This window comes from Pecten maximus, chromosome 10, assembly GCF_902652985.1.
Source record: "Pecten maximus chromosome 10, xPecMax1.1, whole genome shotgun sequence".
Classification (NCBI taxonomy): domain Eukaryota; kingdom Metazoa; phylum Mollusca; class Bivalvia; order Pectinida; family Pectinidae; genus Pecten; species Pecten maximus.
In genome coordinates this window covers 42,943,251-42,964,410 of record NC_047024.1, presented here as the reverse complement: position 1 = coordinate 42,964,410, position 21,160 = coordinate 42,943,251, and the positions used below count along the sequence as shown (strand labels likewise).

Genomic DNA, 21,160 nt, shown 5'->3' with positions numbered 1-21,160 from the left:
ATGTAAACCAGTCAAAACTTCTCCCTTGTGGAATACTTCCTATGTAAACCAGTCAAAACTTCTCCCTTGTGGAATACTTCCTATGTAAACCAGTCAAAACTTCTCCCCTGTGGGAAACTTCCTATGTAAACCATTAAAACTTCTCCCTTGTGGGACACTTTCTTTGTAAACCAGTCAAAACTTCTCCCTTGTGGGAAACTTCCTATGTAAACCAGTCAAAACTTCTCCCTTGTGGAATACTTCCTATGTAAACCAGTCAAAACTTCTCCCTTGTGGAATACTTCCTATGTAAACCAGTCAAAACTTCTCCCTTGTGGGATACTTCCTATTTAAACCAGTCAAAACTTCTTCCTTGTGGGATACTTCCTATGTAAACCAGTCAAAACTTCTCCCTTGTGGAATACTTCCTTCATACACCAGTCAAAACTTCTCCATTGTGGGACACTTCCTATGTAAATCAGTCAAAACTTCTTCCTTGTGGGAAAACCAGTCAAAATTTCTCCCTTATGGGAAACTTTGTATGCAAACCAGTCAAAACTTCTCCCTTGTGGAATAATTCCTATGTAAAGTCAAAACTTCTCCCTTGTGGAATACTTCCTATGTAAACCATTAAAACTTCTCCCTTGTGGAATAATTCCTATGTAAACCAGTCAAAACTTCTCCCTTGTGGGATACTTCCTATGTAAACCAGTCAAAACTTCTCCCTTGTGGAATACTTCCTATGTAAACCATTAAAACTTCTCCCTTGTGGAATACTTCCTATGTAAACCAGTCGAAACGTCTCCCTTGTGGGAAACTTCCTATGTAAACCATTAAAACTTCTCCCTTGTGGAATACTTCCTATGTAAACCAGTCGAAACGTCTCCCTTGTGAGATACTTCCTATATAAACCAGTCAAAACTTCTCCCTTGTGGGAAACTTCCTATGTAAACCATTAAAACTTCTCCCTTGTGGAATACTTCCTATGTAAACCAGTCGAAACGTCTCCCTTGTGAGATACTTCCTATATAAACCAGTCAAAACTTCTCCCTTGTGGGAAACTTCCTATGTAAACCATTAAAACTTCTCCCTTGTGGAATACTTCCTATATAAACCAGTCAAAACTTCTCCCTTGTGAGATACTTCCTATGTAAACCAATCAAAACTTCTCCCTTGTGGGAAACTTCCTATGTAAACCATTAAGTTATTCTCCTTGACCGGATACTTCCTGTGTAAACTATTAAGATATTCAGTAAAACACACCGGTCAAACTTTCTTCTGGACAAGATATTTCCCATGGAAACAATTCAAAATCAAAATCCTTGAACAAGATACTTTGCTCCGGCAGTTCAGGATATGTCGCATGTGAACCGTAAGAGCCAAAATGGCAGCCCTGACTTCTGCTCCCAAGGGATTGAGAGAAACATTGGCTAGTTGATAAAGGCCCAATAACCACGGAAAATAATTTGTGAACCGCTTTGCAACGGCTATGTTGCTGTGTCGGTATATAAAACGCCGTTAATTAAATACTATAATTATTTATAACATATTACAAAAATCTCTCCTAGTAGCGGTAATGATGTAGTGAATCGCGTGTCCAGTAGCAAATTTGATTTTTGTTTACATGCAGGTATATGCGAACCCTGGGACACCGAAAGATGTCGACAAAAGAATGGGTCTGTCGTCTGCCCAGATCATCTCAAATGCGATCTCAACGATACACGTAAGTCCTGTTCAATTCCCTTCCCCAACGTCACGTTTAGTTCCCACCCCCAACGTCACGTTTAGTTCCCACCCCCAACGTCACGTTTGATTTCCCACCCCAACGCCACGTTTAATTTCCCACCCCAACGTCACTTTTAATTTCCCACCCCAACGTCACGTTTGATTTCCCACCCCAACGTCACGTTTGATTTCCCACCCCAACGCAACGTTTGATTTCCCACCCCAACGTCACGTTTGATTTCCCACCCCAACGTCACGTTTGATTTCCCACCCAAACGCAACGTTTGATTTCCCACCCCAACGTCACGTTTGATTTCCCACCCCAACGTCACGTTTGATTTCCCACCCCAACGTCACATTTCATTTCCCACCCCAACGCAACATTTGATTTTCCACCCCAATGTGACGTTTGATTTCCCACCCCAACGTCACGTTTGATTTCCAAACCCAACGCAACGTTTGATTTCCCACCCCAACGTCACGTTCAATACCCTCCACAACGTCATATTCAATCCCCCCCTCCATACACAAAGTCACGTTCCTTTCCCCCCATAAAGTCACATTCAATTCCCTCCACACCATCACGTTCAGTTCCCTCCACACCATCACGTTCAGTTCCCTCCACACCATCACGTTCAGTTCCCTCCACACCATCACGTTCAGTTCCCTTCACACCATCACGTTCAGTTCCCTCCACAATATCACGTTCAGTTCTCTCCACAACATCACGTTCAGTTCCCTCCACACCATCACGTTCAGTTCCCTCCACAATATCACGTTCAGTTCCCTCCACACCATCACGTTCAGTTCCCTCCACACCATCACGTTCAGTTCCCTCCACACCATCACGTTCAGTTCCCTCCACAATATCACGTTCAGTTCTCTCCACAACATCACGTTCAGTTCCCTCCACACCATCACGTTCAGTTCCCTCCACAATATCACGTTCAGTTCCCTCCACACCATCACGTTCAGTTCCCTCCACAATATCACGTTCAGTTCCCTCCACACCATCACGTTCAGTTCCCTCCACACCATCGCGTTCAGTTCCCTCCACAACATCACGTTCAGTTCCCCTCCACAACATCACGTTCAGTTCCCTCCACACCATCACGTTCAGTTCCCTCCACAATATCACGTTCAGTTCCCTCCACACCATCACGTTCAGTTCCCTCCACACCATCGCGTTCAGTTCCCTCCACAACATCACGTTCAGTTCCCCTCCACAACATCACGTTCAGTTCCCTCCACACCATCACGTTCAGTTCCCTCCACACCATCACGTTCAATTCCCCTCAACAACGCCATTTTCAAGCTTTTTCAATAGAATATTCTCTTAATGGAACAGAAAAATCACTGAAAAATTCAGATTTACCTAATCAGTTTTCAAAATACTCAGGTGTTAAAAGATATATACCGGTAGGTTGTACTGAACATAATACGGATACATTTTGCGAAGAATGTAATATCGAGTTGACAAACATATTCTTTACAGTTTCAGAATAGTATTTATTTACAGATTAGTGCCACTCAGACGATAAGATTTGGGGCTAGGGTATGTGAAACAAAATAATTAAATAATAATTAAAAAAATTAAATAAATAAATATTAATAAATAGAAATGAATAAATACAAGTTAAACGCCAGCTGAGTGTTCTAGGAAAAATTCCGTTACTAAATCTACATGATTTCAAATGTCCCATCGGTTTTAGCATACCGAATCCCAACAATATAAGTATAAAAACAAGAAAATATTTCATACAAATATATATGGAACATTGAAGTCAACCCACAAGAAACCAAACAATATAACATTATCATAAAGGTGAGCGTAGAATGGCACATATTACATTAGTCAATATTGCACTTAAAACGTTTTGAGTTTAAAATACTTATATTTTAACCGAAATCATGGTTATCGGAGACAAATACTTTATTAGACACGTACTTACCCATAAGAATCAATTTTAGATTATTATCTAAAACCTATGAGTGACAGGTTTTACAAATTTTAAGAAACTTTTATGTTTTAATTCATCAATCAAGATAGATAACTCGTACTTTACAAGACATCAGCAATAAACATTATCCAAACATCAGTATCGTTTCATGGAGAATTCTGTCAAACACATGGTTTCTCTTCCCACCTCATTAAATTTCATACTTAAAGAAGGGACGTTTTAGCCACGATAGGAAAAATAAAAAATAATAATAATAATAAAAAAAATTAATAAATAAATAAAATTGAGAGATATGTACGATATCTTCAACGATATCTTCACTTCTCTAATAAAATAATCAACAAAAATATATTGACGAATGATCCTCAATTCTCGACAAGGAAAGTAACAAAATAAAGAACATTTTAATTACATGTAGTTCTGTTCGGGACACCTCATTATTCTTCATTTAGATGGTTTAAATATAGATTTGTACATAGAATACTTGCGACAATCAAGCTACAAGTACTTGCAAGAATAATTCCTCTCTGCTCCTTCTTTAAACAGCTAGAGGGAACAATTCCACATAAGATAATGCTTGAAATCTGGTATGATACCAAAACAGCTGTATACATTATCTAAGACAGATATTTTGTTCGGAAAACATGGAAATGGTATGATATTTAAATCTAAGTAAAATTACTAAAACTGCAAACAACATAATAAAGAAGATTTTGAAATTTTGATCACTACTTGTTATTACAATGGTTAGAAATACGTTAGCAGTACTAGGGGAAGAGTTGTTTTTTTTCAAAAAGTGGAAACTCTATCCATTTATTCTATGAATTATATATTAAGCACTTAGTACTAGTCATAACTGATATGTGGTCTGTGTTGTAAATTAATCTGGTACACTAAGAACACATTTCCTGTTGTTATGTTGTAAAATAACAATCTGGGTGTATACTAATTGGACACGTGCTATTAATCATTAGTACATGTATTAGAAACAGCAGCATATTCATTATTGATATTTACGCTTGCGCTTGCGTTGTATTGTCCTTACAACAACAACAACAACAACAACAACAACAAACACAAAAAACAACAGCAAACAATTCACCAAATTCCCTCTATAAGCATGTACCATTTATTTATCCTCGCCATCCCGTTTTGTCTCTTCTACAATACATCGATATCACATCTCCCTTTTACAGGTACCTATCACATCCTTCAAGTTGTGTTTATATATCTATGTCACAATATCCTTGGTATTCTAAATTATATATCTCTGATTTAAACTTTGCTCTACCACAATATTCCACAATTTCCAATTACAAATCGTTTACACAATCACATCCAATAGTTTGATATTTAAATTCAGCTGTAAGTATAACAGAAGACGCCTTTCCTTCTGGAGCTCCTGGATATATTGTATATTGACTTAACGGTAATCTATTGTTTTCCTCATTCTCCCATTGTCTTCACTTTCCAGTTGGCATGGTATTAAAGATACTACTTTTTTAATCATTGAGATAAAAAGGTAGGTAACTACCCATATTAATATATTGTCCACGTGTCGGGCCCAGTTTGCGTACGCCAAACTGCACCCGACTCGCCCTTGTGGACCAGCAACCCAGGTTCGATGGGTAACTGTCGTATAGAGAGAGAACAAACACCTTGAACTACAATTAACCATTTATTAATGATGACATAAACATTTACAACATGAAATCACATCGAAACAGACAACAGCATAGGCCTAGCTATATCTAACATACTAACCTAAAACCAGACACTTGTATATCAGATATACACGTCTCTGCTAAACCCTGTACGACCTAACTAAACCCAACCCCCATACCTGTACGACCTAACTAAACCCAACCCCCATACCTGTACGACCTAACTAAACCCAACCCCCATACCTGTACGACCTAACTAAACCCAATCCCCATACCTGTACGACCTAACTAAACCCAAGCCCCATACCTGTACGACCTAACTAAACCCAACCCCCATACCTGTACGACCTAACTAAACCCAACCCCCATACCTGTACGACCGAACTAAACCCAACCCCCATACCTGTACGACCGAACTAAACCCAACCCCCATACCTGTACGACCTAACTAAACCCAACATCCCGACTAATACTTCCCACCACAAGACCCTACATACCCTAACGCTACATTAGTACTGGCGAGGAAGACGTGACAGCACACAGGAAACTAATCAATCAGACTGCCCAGTATACGATACGCTACCCTGAATTTATCCCACATTTAACAATAGAAAACTATAAGGACCAATCACAACAGAGGATTCACAGAGTAAGCGTATGGCCAGCGTATTGAAAGCGTATTGACAGCGAATGTCAGCGTATGACCAGCGTATGGCCAGCGTACTCTGCGTATGGCTAGTGTATGAGTAGTGTATGAACTGCGTATGCCCAGCGTACCGCCTATCACGTAACAAAGTGCCTATATAAAGGCTGAGAATACGCTGGCCATACGCCAATAATACGCTAGTTGTACGTTATGGGGCATCTAAACAGGAAATCCAGCCAAAACAGTTGACATTTTACAAGGCTATGCATCCCTACTAGGCTGCAATTTAACAGAAGTAACTTGATAACATTTTGATATGTACTATGTCAAACTGTGGACCTTGATGTTGACATTCAATTTGTTCAGTAGTTCGTAAATTTCAACAAAACACGAGAAGAATGCATGTTTCAGGGGGACATAATTAGCTCATTTGTATCTCATTTATTGTGCAAAACAGTCATGTCGTTTTGCTCACAAGGGTCTAAAGCACAAAATAGGAGCATTGGTTTGACTAGATTGGACTTTATGATATGTATTAACACTGATTTTATTTAGACCTTGAAATGCAAATGGCGGTTGTGAATAAGATCAGACAATTATGGCATATAAGAAGGTATTTCAAACGTCAAAAATGCTCATATTAGATACTATAGAGAACTCTAGACATGGCAGGAAGACTGTTTTTAGGAAAAATGTTCATCCGTTGAGTTTGGGGTAAAAGATATATATTTCTGAAAAAGGCCCAAAACTCACCAGTTTGACAATTTGTCTTAAAATGGTTATTCTTACTATAACCAGATGTCTTAAATGTATTATATAGGAGCATTTTTAATGGCTGAAATGCCTCCCTTTATGCCATATTTGTGTAATATCATCCACAGCCGCCATTTGCATTTCAAGGTCAAAACTAAATATGTGTTTATACCTGCATAAAGTCAAATCCGGTCAAACAAATGCTCCTACCCTGTTCTATAGACACCTGTGAGCATGACAGCTGGGCTATTTTTCAGGTTTGGTTATTTTTGTGGCTTAGAATTATTCCATGCTACAACTTACCACAAAGTAACTCTATAGAAGAAATTGTTAGCATATACATCAAATTATTTGTGATTTTAAGACACTACATGTCCAAACAAACATTTTGGTATATTACATGACTATTTTTCTGCAATTTTTAAGCTATTTATTCGTGTTTGAAATTCAACATTATTCTGCTATATAGATGACCCTTAAATACGTTACTCAATCGTCAGGCATACAATCAATCAATCAATCAATCAATCAATGCGCTAGCTGTACGATACACCTTCCGCCAACGTATGGCAAATTATGTCCAGCGTACTCGACCTATGAGTAACGTACCTATATCGTACCTATATCGTACCTCTAGTGTATTCAGCGTATGCCTAGCGTATGCTTAGCGTATTAACCATACGACCGCATACGCACAAAATTTTTGAACATGCTCAAAAATTTATTTCAGCCTCAGCGTATGTCAGCGTATACCAGCGTATGAGTGATAATTTTTCATACGCTGGCATACGATAGCACGATACGCAACAGTGTGACAGTGCCATTACCCTGTCAGCTACAATATATTGGGAGACATTTTGTAGAATATCCGAGAATATTGAATTATACATTGTTTAGAAGGAAGCACAGAAAGATCTTCCCCGCTTGCAACTCATCCTCAATAAATATCGTACACAAATCTAACACAGTTTCTTTGTTTACCCATACAAGTCCGTGCGACTATTTCCTATGCTAAGCCTCTCCTATTTTTACTCGCGCCCTATCCAAACATCACCTTGAACACATGGTTATAATTATTGTCTGCGATTTACATAGATTTTTTTTGTTGACAGGGGTTGAACAGTTTTCAGCTATACTGCCACTGACAATTGTACCGAAAAAGGAATTTACATATGCTTGCATGGTTTTCAACCTTCCAACCGACACTAATTACCATTTAGTGGAAGCCAAACCTGAATTGTACAACAGGAGAGTCGTTCATCATATGACTCTTTATGCTTGTGGTGAGTCACATCGACAGTTTAATAATTAAACAAAGTAAAAAAAAATAAAAAATGGGGCAAAACGTACGACAATAACCTGATTATTTTCATTTTACTAACATCTATAGCGATTTTCATCAATCCCACATGAAATGGAAACCCAGGAATGATTATGTAGTTTTTTATTACAAAATCTTCTTTTGTTTTACGTGAAATCAGCGTTTTGTAAAGCCGGTATGAGATGTAAATTTCTGAGGGTTTGTCACTTTCAATTGTAACGTTTCAATACACGTGACGTACAGAAGTTACTACGGACACGAGGTCCGAGATTTTTTGTCGGCACAGCCTGAACTTGATCTGAACAGTGTTCCACTTCGTTCGATTGCTGGGGGCGGTACGCACATATCAAAATGTCATCAACATGTTTAATGTTGAAAATTTTGCTTTCATCTTTGTACATCCAGAGTAACAGTGTAATTTTCTTAGGCGAAAGCATCCCACAGTTGTCAGGAATATTTTGGTGTCAGAAGTAAATTTTTCGTTTTGTTGTAGACCCTACATTTAATATCCGAGAGTCCGATAGACCGTTCGAATGTCCAAAAGTTACCACCGCTCCCTGTCAGGAACTCATAACTACCTACAACCCAAAATTTCCTCTCACGTGCCTTCACAATGAGATGGGAATTAATTGCGGCAAGGACGGCATTAGACAGCTCGTGATTCAGGTAAGTAATCGTGGATACAAATAAATAGCTCTCCAGGTAAGGAATCATGGAAACAAAGATATCGTACACCAGGTAAAGGAACGTGGATATACAGGAAGACTCCTGCAGGTAAGAAAACTTGAAAATGTTCCCCATGCATTAAAGGGTGGATACGAAGGTATCGTATCCTAGGCACCAAAGGGTGGATACGAAGGTATTGTTACCTAGGCATTAAAGGGTGGATACGAAGGTATCGTTACCTAGGCACCAAAGGGTGGATACGAAGGTATCGTGACCTAGGCATTAATGGGTGGATACGAAGGTATCGTTCCTTAAGCATTAAAGGGTGGATACGAAGGTATCGTTACCTAGGCACCAAAGAGTTGATACGAAGGTATCGTTTCCTGGGCATTAAAGGTTGGATTCGAAGGTATGGTTCCCTAGGCATTAAAAGGTGGATACGAAGGTATCGTTCCTTAAGCATTAAAGGGTGGATACGAAGGTATCGTTTCCTGGGCACCAAAGGGTTGATACGAAGGTATCGTTTCCTGGGCATTAAAGGTTGGATACGAAGGTATCGTTACCTAGGCACCAAAGGGTTGATACGAAGGTATCGTTTCCTGGGCATTAAAGGGTGGATACAAAGGTATCGTATCCAAGGCATTAAATGGTGGATACGAAGGTAATGTTCCTTAAGCATTAAAGGGTGGATACGAAGGTATCGTTACCTAGGCATTAAAGGGTGGATACGAAGGTATCGTTACCTAGGCATTAAAGGGTGGATACGAAAGTATCGTTTCCTGGGCATTAAAGGTTGGATACGAAGGTATGGTTCCCTTGGCATTAAAGGGTGGATACGAAGGTAACGTTCCTTACGCATTAAAGGATGGATACGAAGGTATCGTTCCCTTTTTATTAATGGGTGGATACGAAGGTATCGTTCCCTAGGCATTAAAGAATGGATACAAAGGTATCGTTCCTAGGCATTAAACAATGGATACGAAGGTATCGTATCCAAGGCATTAAATGGTGGATACGAAGGTATCGTTCCCTAGGCATTAATGGGTGGATACGAAGGTATCGTTCCCTAGGCATTAAAAGGTGGATACGAAGGTATCGTTCCCTAGGCATTAAAGGATGGATACGAAGGTATCGTTCCCTAGGCATTAAAGGGTAGATACGAAGGAATCGTATCCAAGGCATTAAAGGGTGGATACGAACGTATCGTTCATTAGGCATTAAAGGGTGGATACGAAGGTATCGTATCCAAGGCATTAAAGGGTGGATACGAAGGCATCGTTCCTTAGGCATTAAAGGGTGGATACGAAGGTATCGTATCCAAGGCATTAAAAGGTGGATACGAAGGTATCGTTACCTAGACATTAAAGGGTGGATACGAAGGTATCGTATCCAAGGCATTAAAGGGTGGATACGAAAGTATTGTTACCTAGGCATTAATGGGTGGATACGAAGGTATCGTTACCCAGGCATTAAAGGGTGTATACGAAGGTATCGTATCCAAGGCATTAAAGGGTGGATACGAACGTATCGTTCATTAGGCATTAAAGGGTGGATACGAAGGTATCGTATCCAAGGCATTAAAGGGTGGATACGAACGTATTGTTACCTAGGCATTAAAGGGTGGATACGAAGGTATCGTTCCTTAGGCATTAAAGGGTGGATACGAAGGTATGGTTCCCTAGGCATTAAAGGGTGGATATAAAGGTATCGTATCCTAGGCATTAAAGGGTGGATACGAAGGTATCGTATCCTAGGCATTAAAGGGTGGATACGAAGGTAACGTATCCTAGGCATTAAAGGGTGGATACGAAGGTAACGTTCCTTACGCATTAAAGGGTGGATACGAAGGTAACGTTACCTAGACATTAAAGGGTGGATACGAAGGTAACGTTCCTTACGCATTAAAGGGTGGATACGAAGGTATCGTATCCAAGGCATTAAAGGGCGTATACGAAGGTATCGTTCATTAGGCATTAAAGGGTGGATACGAAGGTATCGTATCCTAGACATTAAAAGGTGGATACGAAGGTAATGTTCCTTAGGCATTAAAGGGTGGATACGAAGAAAGATGATATGAAGGGAAAATGATGTTTTGATAATGTTTTTCGCTGATTATAGAGCGAGCGAGACATCAGAGTTGATCGTCTGACATTGTACGAGGAACAATAGTTCGAAAACATAAATGTATAGTCTCTATATGGTACGCTATTATCTATTTTAGTCGCGATTTTGATAAATATGAATTGAAGAGCCATTTTATGAAACTTTTATTTGCTACGCAATTCAAGTATTTTGATATCATGAAGTCGTGCACTTTGGGGCATTTTAAGCAATTAATTTCCATATTTTCACAAGGCAAGCAAAATGATAAATGTAGTACCTAGAATTTTCCTTTGATGATAGCAATTAGGGGCTGTTGACGTGGAGATAATACCTTTTATGATAATGTATAGGCGATCCAAACCTTAATGAGATACAAATGACATCCGGGGAAGATACACGGATAATTGACACGTTTATGTACGCAATGTCTATCTTGTGGTTTCGTTGACGCTTTCCATTTGTCATATAAATTTAAGTCAAATCATGTCATGTTCTTATAATTAGAAAAGAGGAAAATTACAACGAACTCATAAGACAGGCTAATCACTAATTTTCACTTATTTGGTCGTGACTGCGACATAAAATATTACTCATAAAATTATAAACTATGACTAATTGAAAAAAATGTTGTCGTTGTTTTATTCAATATTAAAAGTGGCACACTTTTTGCTATTACAACCTTTTAGTTTGCATTCTGAAGAAATTACATCGTCTTACGCCTCGGTAAGTAACTTTTGGCCATATACGCGATTATATATCGATGGTGAAGCATCTTTAATAGTTGTTAATTATGATTCGGCTTTGTTCAGGTCCTCTGGCATAACCCCTTGGGATTGGATTACCAGGACAGTTCCGGTATGGTTGTATACTTTACACCTAATCTCCGTCCCAACAATGCCGGATTCGCCACCATAGATTCCACGGTGTTCCAAATCCCTCCGGGAATTTCGGCTTATCCGGTCATGGGAGGATGTCCTGGAAAATGCACGAGCATGAGCATTACAAAGGAAGTTTACGTTGCCATGGGAATCAGTCTTATGCACAGATTAGGTAAGGTGTTGGATCAATCTAATTAAAATCTAGATGGTCATTTTCACTACGTTACATGAACATCTAACAACATCCCATATGGGGTTTGGTTTGGTTTGGTTTATTTTGTTTAACGTCCTATTAACAGCTAAGGTCATTTAATAACGGCCTCCCGTGCGTTGGACATGCATGCGTGTGGTGAGTGCATATGTGTGTTTTGGGAGGCTGCGGTATGTTCGTGTTAAGTCTCCTTGTGATAGGCCGGAACTTTTGCCGATTTATAGTGCTACCTCACTGAAGCATACTGCCGAAGACACCCAGCAGCACACACCGGTCACATTATACTGACAACGGGCGAACCAGTCGTCCCACTCCTTGTATGCTGAGCGCTAAGCAGGAGTAGCAACTACCATTTTTAAAGACTTTATTATGTCTCGGCTAGGGGACAGAACCCAAAACCTTCCTCACAGCAGCGAACGCTCAACTAAAGGCCAAAAGTGAGGCATTGTCAAGGGAGACATTAGGAAGAAGAAAGTTGTTAAGAAAGAAGAGAAAAGATAAGATCCCAAATTTAGTCGCCTCTTACGATCATGCAATGGGGGCAGCAGGTACAATTCTTACGCCTTACCTGCAGGGTGACGTCGGGGTGACCTTTTAGATATGCATTTCACTTTCAGGGCGAATCGTCAATTTGTCGATATCATCGAAGCAAACCATTTCGTCACAGTATGCATCAGAAGCAAACCATTTCGGCACAGCATGTATATGCATGTAATTATATGCTTTCTGGGACGAAATGACTTGAAACAAATTGACAGATTATGCAACCTATGCACTCTAGACATGCTAATTCGGACAAATAAAATTCACTTCCAAGATTCTGAAAGTACTCATTTGATTGGCTAATCCAAAAGGTCACCCCGACGTGACCCCGTATGGGATGTTGTTAGATGTTCATGTAAGGTAGTAAGAATGACCATCTAGATTTTAATTAGATTGGTGTTGGATGTATTGGGTGAAAAATAGTAAATCCGGCGGTATTTTAAACGACTATACGTCACTACTCAGGTGCAAGTTAACAAAGGCATCTTGGTCGGTAGCTAGCGCGTATCATGGCTGACCACGGGCTTGCTTTTGACATGTAATTCGTTAAGCTGTTTGTTTATTTTGGTAAACTATGCGAAACAATGCCTGTTTCTGGGGAACCCGTGAAGCTCGAGTGTATCACATAGGCTGCATTAAAAAAACATTCCATAATGCTCTCAGTTATTTGTTTGACGGGATATGACTTTTTAATAACATACATATGTACATATTGATTCTGTTTTGACCTTGAAATGCGAATGGCGGTTGTAAATAATATCACACATATGAAGAGCTTTTCCAACCATCAAAAAACTTGAAATCTGAACCTGTAGCAATTCCTAGTAATTTTCAAACTCCGCCGTATGTTTTTTATCCCCTTTAGTTCTTTCATCTACACATTTCAGGCTATGTTGTATGATGTATTAATTTTTGTTTCCTTATCAAACATACAGGAAGAAGACAGAAAGTAGAACTCATACGAAACAATACCATAATTAACTACTTGACGTCGGTTGACAACTTCGACCCCAACCGTCCAAACATAGTCAGGTAAGTCGTGTATGAATCCGTGAGCACGAGACGTACATTAGTACCGCAAACAATTGTTTACGTCATTAGTTAGCCACCGATACAAGTAAGGTATCAGAACCGTCAGCTCTATATAAAGGATTCGAATTTGTCTGTCACTCCTATATGATTGCGTCATAAGTCGCCACGGAGCCTCGTCTACGTTTCACACGTTTGACCCGTGGGAACACTGGCATGAAATCCGTCGGTTTCACATCTTTCATATTTTCATCGATCAATAAAAATGCTTCTTATTATTGAAGCTCTTCTTCGCCTGAAAAATAGAAACGGTATACTAAGATGGCTGCACCCATGTGTGTCGGCATGGTTCGTTATCTGACATCTTGTTAAACAAACCAAAGAACACATCAAACGATGTTTTTGATTAGTCATCTTTGCCGTCGCCTTTTTTTAACGGAACCAATCAGATTACTTGATTTTGTTCATGAATAATTCATGAAGACTTTTTGTGTCAGTGCCTCCGTTGGTTCGCTCTGAGCTATGCGAAGACAGACAACGTGTTGTGCTAGATACATGCACGTTTGTCTTCGGTTTGCTGAGTAATTATTGATCTGTCGCCAAAAACGTTTGAAGAATAGAGTGGAGAATATATGATTATTTTGTAAAAGGAACAGGTCGATGTGGCTTGTACATACGCTCTCTGTCACTCAGCTGATGGAGCAGGCTTCTTTCGATCAGGAGGTAGAGCGTTGGCTTATCACGCCGGAGACCCGGGTTCGATTCCTGTCGGGACACTCGACAGGAATGTGTTTTCCCTGTTCTTTCACATTGGCACCACGTTGGGCGCCTCTTGAACCAAAGAATTATTCTCCGTCAGATGAGTGACACAGACCGTATTTAACACTATGTACAAGCCACACCGATCCATTCATTTTGAAATTGTATACTTACCCTCTTCATACTTTCACGACTTACTTTATTGACTGTTGTAGGCATTTAAATCCTATTAAAGTACTGCCCGGGGATTCAATCAGAATGATCTGCGAATATGACTCCACAATGATGACGTCGACAGTCCACAGGGGATTGTTAGCGGATGAAGAAATATGTCGCGCGCAGCTCCTCTACTACCCGAAGGAGAACTGGACCAATCCAAGCTGTCTTGGGTACAAGCATATTCCGCTGTGTCTGTTCGAGACGGTCGGAGAAGTGATGGACTGTAACTACCAAGAGTTCCTCGATAGTCTACAGACAGAAGCCCACTTTAATACCACCATAGCTACTTGTAGTCTGTCTAATGCATGTTCAGCGGCGTGTTTACATCTCGTCGCCGAGGAGCGAAAGCACTCTTGTCTCAAGGGGGAGCTTTATGAGCTCTGGAACTCCAAATTGATTGGTCAGCCCGATCCACGTCTTGAAAATCTGTATAAGGCACTCGTCCCGTGCGAAGAAAGGTACAAAGAAAAAGGTCATCTGGTATCAAGTCGAGGACGTGTTAGACAATGAAGCAAGTGGCACGCTCTTGGAATTGTTATGTTGCCACGCGCGATTTTGAAAACTACGAACGCCGGTTTGGCTCAGTCTCGTGGGAAAATTCTGTTTCGTGTTATATCGCGATACGCATGCGTAACATGGCGAGCTTTACGCGTAATATATTTTTTTTATATTATTCTATATCACATCAAAATATATGGTGTTAATTATTTCAATTATTTGGTTATTGTTTTCAGTTTTAATGGCATTCAGTGAACCGTCTGTCGTTTCGTTTACATGGATATATATCAATTGGAAGACACTGCCAGCGAAATGGACAAAAATGTGAGATAAAACAATTCATCATTGTTACCAAATTTCATCTGACATCAAGGTTTTCGTTAACTGTATATAGAAGTGTCGAACAGATTTATCTTTTGCTCATCATTTGATCTTTACAAAAAGTAATTTATAAAAGAAAACTTGTTCTTTTATATGCGTTATAACTATGCGTGTATGTGTACGTGGGTATATTAACAGCCATTAATGATGGTGGATAGTACACATAGAAGTTATGAAGGAATTGTACACAAGTAAAGTGAGTATTATGATGTAACCAGAGGATGGCTGATCATTTTGTTAATCATGTAAATGATATCAAATGAAAAATACAGACAACCCGTTGAGGAATGAGTTATAAGTAGGTCACAGATAGACACAAATATCTACAAGGTCACAGATAGACACAGAGATATACAAGGTCACAGACAGACACAGAGATATACAAGGTCACAGACAGACACAGAGATATACAAGGTCACAGACAGACACAGAGATATACAAGGTCACAGACAGACACAGAGATATATAAGGTCACAGACAGACACAGAGATATACAAGGTCACAGACAGACACAGAGATATACAAGGTCACAGACAGACACAGAGATATACAAGGTCACAGACAGACACAGAGATATACAAGGTCACAGACAGACACAAAGATATACAAGGTCACAGACAGACACAAAGATATACAAGGCCACAGACATACACAACGGTCTACAAGGTCACAGATAGACACAGAGATATACAAGGTCACAGACAGACACAGAGATATACAAGGTCACAGACAGACACAGAGATATACAAGGTCACAGACAGACACAGAGATATACAAGGTCACAGACAGACACAGAGATATACAAGGTCACAGACAGACACAGAGATATACAAGGTCACAGACAGACACAGAGATATACAAGGTCACAGACAGACACAAAGTCATACAAGGTCACAGACAGACACAAAGTCATACAAGGTCACAGACAGACACAGAGATATACAAGGCCACAGACAGACACAACGATATACAAGGTCATAGACAGACACAACGGTCTACAAGGTCACAGACAGACACAAAGATATACAAGGTCACAGACAGACGCAAAGATAAACAATGTCACAGACACAAAGATATACAAGGTCACAGACAGGCACAACGATATACAAGGTCACAGACATACACAAATATATACAAGATCACAGACACAAAGATATACAAGGTCACAGACAGACACAAAGATATACAAGGTCACAGACAGACACAAAGATATACAAGGTCACATAAAGACATACAAGGTCACAGACAGACACAAAGACATACAAGGTCACAGACAGACACAACGATATACAAGGTCACAGACATACACAAATATATACAAGATCACAGACACAAAGATATACAAGGTCACAGACAGACACAAAGATATACAAGGTCACAGACAGACACAAAGATATACAAGGTCACAGACAGACACAAAGATATACAAGGTCACAGACAGACACAAAGATATACAAGGTCACAGACAGACACAAAGATATACAAGGTCACAGACAGACACAAAGATATACAAGGTCACAGACAGACACAAAGACATACAAGGTCACAGACAGACACAAAGATATACAAGATCACAGACAAAGTCATACAAGGTCACAGATAGACAAACACAGACAGGCACAACGATATACAAGGTCACAAACAGACACAAAAATATATAAATCCACGGAACAGATGAGTCGGTAAATATGTTGAATTAAGCAAAGTTTTTACGCGTTAGGTTCGTGCTATATGCATTTTTTCCTACGAAAATGAGCCCAGCCGGTTTACAATCACGGGGAAGTTATTTCGAGTAGTTTGCGGATGTTTTTAGGCGGTGGACGATAATTTTTTATTTTGATACTAATGTTTCTGTGATTTCTGACCATTTTTTCTCTATTCACACTTCAACGTGGCAGTCGAACATGCTGTACGATCATTCAATTAACTATCATCAAAAGGAGACAACCGTAACATCCATTACTTTTCAAATCGTCCAACCATTTCTTGAACATTCAAAAGAAGTTTGTGAGGACAACTTACTTCATATCGAACACGTTAAATTCTTGATTGTCTCTCGTGCTAGGTACTTTTTTTGTGATGGAGATTTAAAGTGTGGGCCATTTGCTGGTGTAGACTAACGTAACAACACCGTCATATGTACCCTTCGACAGTGGATGTTCGCGAATAAATCACTTCACTACTATTTGACGTAAGGTGGCGCCACATGCATGTAGTTCCGTATCTTAGCGACAATAGGATAAAATACATATTAAGGATTGTGGTCAGTGTAAATGTAAATAAAATCATAAGTACTCTGAGATGAAAAGTATTTATTTATTATTTAAAGAAGATAATTTACGATTACCATTCGATAAAACGAAACAGCATTTTAACGCTACTGTGACGTCATAAATGCAAGGTGTCATGCTATAAAGATGTCACACTATTGTGCCGATATTGGAACTGCGGCGGCCGCGGTGGCCGAGTGGTTAAGGTGTCCCGACACTTTACCCTTAGCCCTCCACCTCTGGGTTGCGAGTTCGAAACCTACGTGGGGCAGTTGCCGAGAATGACCGTAGGCCGGTGTTTTTCTCCGGTTGCTCCGGCTTTCCTCCACCTCTAAAACCTGGCACGTCCTTAAATGACCCTGGCTGTTAATAGGACGTTAAATAAAAACAGACCACAAAGTAAAAATTCGTCTTAGTTAATCATAACTTTTTGCTAGCAGGATTTTCAGACTTTGTAATAAATATAATCTAACATTCGTGTCCAGGTAAGGTAAATAAGATAAACACAATACTCGAATAAATATACTATTATTCCAGCGGCTTAGTTTTTTTATATATCGATGAAGAAAGAATTTCACCATAGGATAGATTGAGCACGTAAATGAGGGAACAAGAAATGGCACGGTACAGGAATCTAAGATATTTTGGAAAGTTACCTAACATGGGCATGAAGCGACACGATACAGGTAAGGGACATAACTCAGACATGATTTTAAGGAAAATTTCCATGTTTTCCCTTTTTCATCATTGTATTTCTGTTACATGTAGTATTTTGTACCTGTACATTTTTTTGCGTATAAAAAACGCCCGTAAATGCATGTGGTACGTTTCCTAATTCAAAATAAGCATTGTCAGGTCTGGAAATGGCCGGACATTTAAAGTCGGAATTTAACAGGTAAGAGAAATCGGAAGATGTAAATGTCCTGCTCGTGTCTACACAACAAGTCAATATTAATTAAGATATATTTCAAAACATGAACAGGCAAAAAAGTCGCCAATCACAGCAGACTCTCGATTGGCCATGCCTTCGGATACAGTGATTCCATGATCGGGAATATTTTGTCTGGATGTCGCTCAAATCTATCTCTTAGTCAGATGATATAGAACTTTTACACGAATACTTTTTAACATTTGTGGCTTCAGCACTGGCGTATTTAAAAGGGGGGATCTATCGTGAAATACACTATAATTTTCCCGAGGGAGTACCCCCCCCCCCCCCCCCCCCCCCCGGACCCCCCGTAATTTGATCCCCCCCCCAAAAAAAACCAACTGAAAATCCTGTATCCGACACTGTTTAGGTTTTACTTGATTTTATTGTTATAAATTACAATAGTACATTACATTATACAAATGGATGAAAGGTTCAGTAATAAGTACAGAGTACTTATGTAAACCCGTCTCCATGAGTTTATAGAATAGCTATTGAACAGTTCTGAGAAATTTACATTTGTTAAAGATATACAATGTGCGGGGAAAAGAAAGAGAAAGGGAACAAGGGTTTAGAAAGGGATGATGCGCGGGGCATTTTATTTCAAGAAAAAATGCCGATTGCACGATAACGCACAATGTATGACGATAGGGCCCTGTTGTTGAAAGTAATACTTATACAAAAATACTACAGATACAATTCTAAATCGACATTACAGAGTTAAGATAAAGGCTATTAGCCTTTTAAAGCGCGTAGATTGATTGATACAGTTTTAAACACAATAAAATAAAATTCCATTGTAGTGTATGGCATATCTGGACTACCATTTAACAAGATATCAGCATTATCATTACGAGGAAGGCTCTTATAACACTAAATTCTTAGCTGCTGATAGTCAGGACAGTGGAGGAGGAAATGCCCGGTAGTTTCAGCAGCTGAGTACAAGAACACATAGGACTATCAACTAAGTTACCTGAGTACAAGTGACTATTTAAGGAGCTGCAATTCATCCTTAGTCATGCATGATCGATCTGTCCGTGTCTACTTCTGCAGTAATAATAGTTTGAGGGTTCAATATGAACACCAGCATATTTTACGGTTAGTAATAGACGAATAGTATTCAATGTCACCGGAAGTGCGTTTCATAAATCAGCTGGGGCTGGTAGGAATGAATCGTTATAAGGATAAGTTGACAATTTAGTTGACAAAAATTGTTAGTTTTTCTGGTAATATGGGAATATATATTAGTGTGACGAGCAGGGAGGCCGTTGGTTTGGTAAGAAGGACAGAAGGCAGTCAGCAGTAAAAGTAGTTAAATATTGAAAGCAGTAGGCAGTAAGCAGGACGCGGCAACTTAGGAAATTCAAAAAATATCAGAAAAATAACTTGCTTATATTCTGTTTGTTACAAACCTGTGATTCATTCCGGATTGTGGATTCTTATCACGGGTTGTTCGATAGCCTTCGTGACTACATATATACAGTGCTGATTTGTATTACGTAACTCGAATGACATTTGCAATTGCATGTTGTTGAATGTAAAAGTCTTCATTGAAGTAGGCTCTATTGCCTTTGTGTACATGATCATTGTAGAATTAAATTAAATGCATGATATAATTAGTATTCAATAGGAATAGCATTTTAAATAAAACTTACCTATAATTTGAACCAAAAACAAATAATCAGCTGATAAATGAAATATTTTATCACAGTATTTCACCAGATATTTCAACAGACTATTAAAACATGAAAAACAATATTACCATGTATTAAACGAAGGATACTATACACATAACTTCACATGACTCTTAGTTAAAAAGTATTTCATTTCTAATTACATTTGCTTTGTAAATGAACATAGCCAAGTTTTGAATGATTGTTTTGTTCTCGGAGGACATAAGATCATATTCGGTCTAATGTAATATTTCCTATACAAAAATGTTCACATAATTTCTTATAATGGACATTATAAAATATGAATGCAAAACAAAGACATCATAAAATAGGTTTGACTGGATTTATTAGTCACAACTTTACTAGAATTGGCAGTCGTCCCAGCATGGGTATAAATGACATGCCACAAATCAATACAAACAATGATAAATAACGGTTTCTGGGTGTACAGCTCCCCGTTAATTATAAAGCAAATTCAATGAAAATTCAATGACAAATCAATTAATCAAATCAATCAACGGTTCATGGGTGACAACTCCCCGTTAATCAATAGTTTACAAATCATCAATATTTAACAGATTCTGGGTGCCAGCTCCCTGTTAATAAAGATGCCAAATCATTGAAATCAATATTCAACAAATCAATATGCAGCTGCAACTGCATTCAATATAAACAGATCAGCAGAACAATGTTCACAATGAATAAAATGTCCAAAATATTGTAAATTAGACACATCAGTTAATAAACTGGATCCTGGGCAGCAGCTCTCCAAAGATTTATAGCGAAAGTTCAATAAAACCTACCTAAAGTAACTTGTACCGCGAACTATGCTAAATTAAGTCCCTTCATAATACACAGCGAATACATGAAGTCCTTAAGGTTGGCATCATCTTGTTCCACACATCATGTTACAACAGGAAAGTGCCAAAGGATCACAGCCAGTTAATGTTGGA

At 39.1% G+C, this 21,160-nt stretch overlaps 1 protein-coding gene and 1 long non-coding RNA gene across 2 annotated transcripts; both read left to right on the top strand.

Moving 5' to 3' along the window:
• The first annotated feature begins 1,129 nt into the window (after positions 1-1,129).
• LOC117336761 (MOXD1 homolog 1-like) lies at positions 1,130-15,614 on the top strand. The gene is made up of 6 exons (XM_033897395.1): positions 1,130-1,702; positions 7,841-8,011; positions 8,543-8,715; positions 11,628-11,868; positions 13,386-13,482; positions 14,454-15,614. The coding sequence occupies exons 2-6, from the start codon at positions 7,909-7,911 to the stop codon at positions 14,965-14,967; spliced, it is 1,128 nt and encodes a 375-aa protein (XP_033753286.1). The 5' UTR covers positions 1,130-1,702; positions 7,841-7,908; the 3' UTR covers positions 14,968-15,614.
• A 595-nt stretch (positions 15,615-16,209) lies between these two features.
• LOC117336749 lies at positions 16,210-17,639 on the top strand. Its single transcript, XR_004534646.1, has 2 exons — positions 16,210-16,574; positions 16,879-17,639. It is a non-coding gene; the product is annotated as an uncharacterized LOC117336749 (long non-coding RNA).
• Positions 17,640-21,160: the final 3,521 nt, after the last annotated feature.

Coding starts and splice junctions, on each gene's coding strand:
- LOC117336761 (XM_033897395.1), top strand. CDS start 7,909: ATGGTTTTCAACCTTCCAACCGACACTAATTACCATTTAGTGGAAGCC. Junction 8,012..8,542: donor TATGACTCTTTATGCTTGTG/GTGAGTCACATC, acceptor GTTTTGTTGTAG/ACCCTACATTTAATATCCGA. Junction 8,716..11,627: donor TTAGACAGCTCGTGATTCAG/GTAAGTAATCGT, acceptor GGCTTTGTTCAG/GTCCTCTGGCATAACCCCTT.